General features: G+C 45.1%; 1 protein-coding gene across 1 annotated transcript; it reads left to right on the top strand.

The window, feature by feature from the left end:
* Positions 1–259: 259 nt before the first annotated feature.
* slitrk6 (SLIT and NTRK-like family, member 6) lies at positions 260–2,749 on the top strand. Its single transcript, XM_030780565.1, has one exon. It carries the CDS (start codon positions 263–265, stop codon positions 2,747–2,749), a length of 2,487 nt encoding a protein of 828 aa, XP_030636425.1. The 5' UTR covers positions 260–262.
* Positions 2,750–3,121: the final 372 nt, after the last annotated feature.

Consider the following 3,121-nt stretch of genomic DNA (forward strand, 5'->3'; position numbering starts at 1 on the left):
TTAAAAAGGAATAAAGGAATATGCTCAGTTTGATTGCCAATCTCAATGAATAGATTGTCTGTAATTATTATTTTGTAGACAATGACTCACAGTTCTACATTGTTACAGTTCTACAATTTCCTGCTCTACTGTAAATGATCAGTTTGCTCTGAAGCTGTGCTGCCTCCTCTTTTACATTCTAGTTACTGCCATGGGTAATTATAAAACTATTTTTTTCTCTCTGTCTCGTTCTGTTTCTCCTCTCCTAGACACACAAGAGAAAATGCTGGCTTGCATCATTTTCCTGAGCTCCTTTTTCGCTGGTGCCAGTCTTCAAGAGACTGAACTCTCAAAGGTGTTATCCAGCGGAGCTTGTGAGTCGTTGTGTTCCTGTGAGGAGAAGGATGGAGTCCTACATATAAACTGTGAGGAGAGGAACATCAGCAAAATATCCCAGGTCAAAGTACCTCCAGACATACCTTTCCACCTCAATCTGTACAAAAATGATTTGGTGGAATTGCTTGCTGAGGATATGGAAGCCTTCACAAATGCTGTCACCTTACATTTGGGTGGGAACAGCATACAGGATCTTGAACCTGGGGTGTTTAGTGCCCTCGGATCTCTGAAGAAGCTTCACATCAACAGTAATTTCCTAGTGATGTTGAAGGAGGACACGTTTCATGGCTTGGTGAATTTGGAGTATCTTCAAGCCGACACAAACTTCATCCGAGTGGTGGAGCCTGGAGCCTTCAACAAGCTCATCCGTCTTAAAGTCCTGATCCTCAACGACAACTCTATCGAGTTCCTTCCTAGTAACATTTTCCGCTTCGTGCCTCTAACCCACTTGGACCTGCGTGGGAACAAGCTTCAGACACTGCCCTATGTGGGGTTCTTGGAACATATTGGTCGCATCATGGAGCTCCTCTTGGAGGACAATGACTGGGTGTGCGATTGCGAGATTCTCCACCTGAAAATCTGGATGGAGAACATGCGAGCCCAGTCATCCATCAGCGAGGTGGTCTGTAGCAGCCCCCACCAACTCAAGGGCAGCATATTGGCCAAAGTAAAACGGGACATTCTGTGCCCGTCCCCTGACTTCAACCTGGAGGAGCCCTCAAAGCCTTTTGATATGGTTGTCACTCCATCTTCTAAGGTGGCCCAAATACCGGAGGCCAAAGATGATGCAAAGATCCCGACACCAGCTCATGTTCCTGGCACATCATGTGTTTCACAGTGTTCCTGTCATAACCATCCGAGTGCTGGTTTTTTAATCCACTGTGAAGATAGAGGGATCCAAAGAATCTCTGACCTAGGAATTCTAGAACAGAGTCCCACTAAGCTTGTGCTAACAGGAAATATGATACAAAGGCTCTTGAAGTATGACTTTGTAACATACGACAGTTTAGAGTTGCTCAATTTGGCCAACAACCAAATCAGTTACATAGATAATGAAACATTCCTTAGTTTGAGCAATTTAAAAAAATTGTATCTGAATGGCAACAGGATAGAGCAAGTCTCTTCATCCATGTTTGTAGGCCTCCACAATCTTGAATATTTGTATTTGGAATACAACATGATTAAAGACATTGTCCCTGGCACATTTAATCCTCTGCCAAACCTGAGGCTTTTGTTTTTAAACAACAACCAGCTTAGCACTCTCCCTGCTCAGATATTTCGGAATGTTCCACTGATTAAATTGAACTTGAGGAAAAACCTCTTTTCACACCTTCCAGTCAGCAATGTCCTGGACCAGCTTGACTCTCTTCAGCAGATATATTTGGAGGACAACCCTTGGGACTGCAGCTGTGATTTGGTCAGTCTTAAACAGTGGGTGGAGAAACTTCAGAAGGACACTGTGGTGGGCACCATCTTGTGTCACACACCCAAGAAGGTGAACAAGGAAGATCTACGGAACCTCAAACATGAGAGGCTGTGTCCTGGCCTTGTCACCTATCAGTCATTGCCCACAGGTGGGGATGGGGCCCCCACTACAGTCGTTCCAGAAAGTGGAGAAGGTGGCTTCTTCAGTTCTCTCACGGATGCCGTGCCACTCTCTGTGTTAATCCTCAGCTTGCTTATCCTCTTGCTGACCATCATCTTCTGCTCAGCAGGAGTTGTGGTGTTTATCCTGCATAGGCGACGGAGGCGAGCGAAGAAGAAGCAGGTGGAGGAGCAGCCCAGAGAGAGTAGCCCCATCCACCTCCACTATAGTATGTATGGACAGAAGACCACCCATCACGTGGCAGAGAGGCATAGTGCTGGCATGTATGACGAGCCCACCCACAGCCCCCTCATCCAGGTCTGTCGAAACCCAAGCTACTGTGCCCAGCACAAAGAATATGAGGTGAATGAGTATGATGCCGACAAACCAAAACACGCCCGTCCCAGCATATTGGACAAGGAAAACGATTCACCTCTTACAGGGCCCAACATAAAGTACAGGACTGTCACAGACTACCCAGCAGAGTTCATGACCCTGGGGGATCCGAATTCACTCTACAAAAACATCCTTGATCGGGAAAGAGAACTTCAACAGCTCAGCATCACTGAGTACCTCAGGAAGAACATTTCTCAGCTGCAGCCAGCAGTGGATATGCAAGTCCCCGGCCACCACAAGGAAGAACTGAAATTGATGGAAACACTGATGTACACCAGGCCAAGGAAGATCATGGTGGAGCAAACTAAAAATGAGTACTTTGAGCTCAAAGCCAACCTACACACAGAGCCTGACTACTTAGAGGTACTAGAGCATCAGACAGCTTTTAACTGAAATATTACTTCATTAATGTAACTTATCATGGTTTGATATCTAACACTTGAAGTGCCTTGTAAAGTGTTCTGATTTAAATCAGTAAAATCACCTAAGACAGAAACCTGACAAAAACTTTTATCATTCAGAGCAGACACAATATTTAAACTCTGTTCTTGTCCTTTAGACAAGAGACACTGAGCCCTAACGTAATCGTGCTGAAGTCAGGAAGAAGGATACTTGGTGTTGTGTACCATTAGATCTTTGGCAGAGGCTGGCATTTTCCACCTACCCTGCCAAGCCTTTTTGATTCTTGATCATTTGCCATAAAATATCATGTGCCACACTGTCAGCACAACCTCATCATGTTTCTGCATGTTTATGCATTCATGG

Source organism: Chanos chanos, chromosome 7, assembly GCF_902362185.1.
Source record: "Chanos chanos chromosome 7, fChaCha1.1, whole genome shotgun sequence".
Taxonomy (NCBI): domain Eukaryota; kingdom Metazoa; phylum Chordata; class Actinopteri; order Gonorynchiformes; family Chanidae; genus Chanos; species Chanos chanos.

Coding starts and splice junctions, on each gene's coding strand:
- slitrk6 (XM_030780565.1), top strand. CDS start 263: ATGCTGGCTTGCATCATTTTCCTGAGCTCCTTTTTCGCTGGTGCCAGT.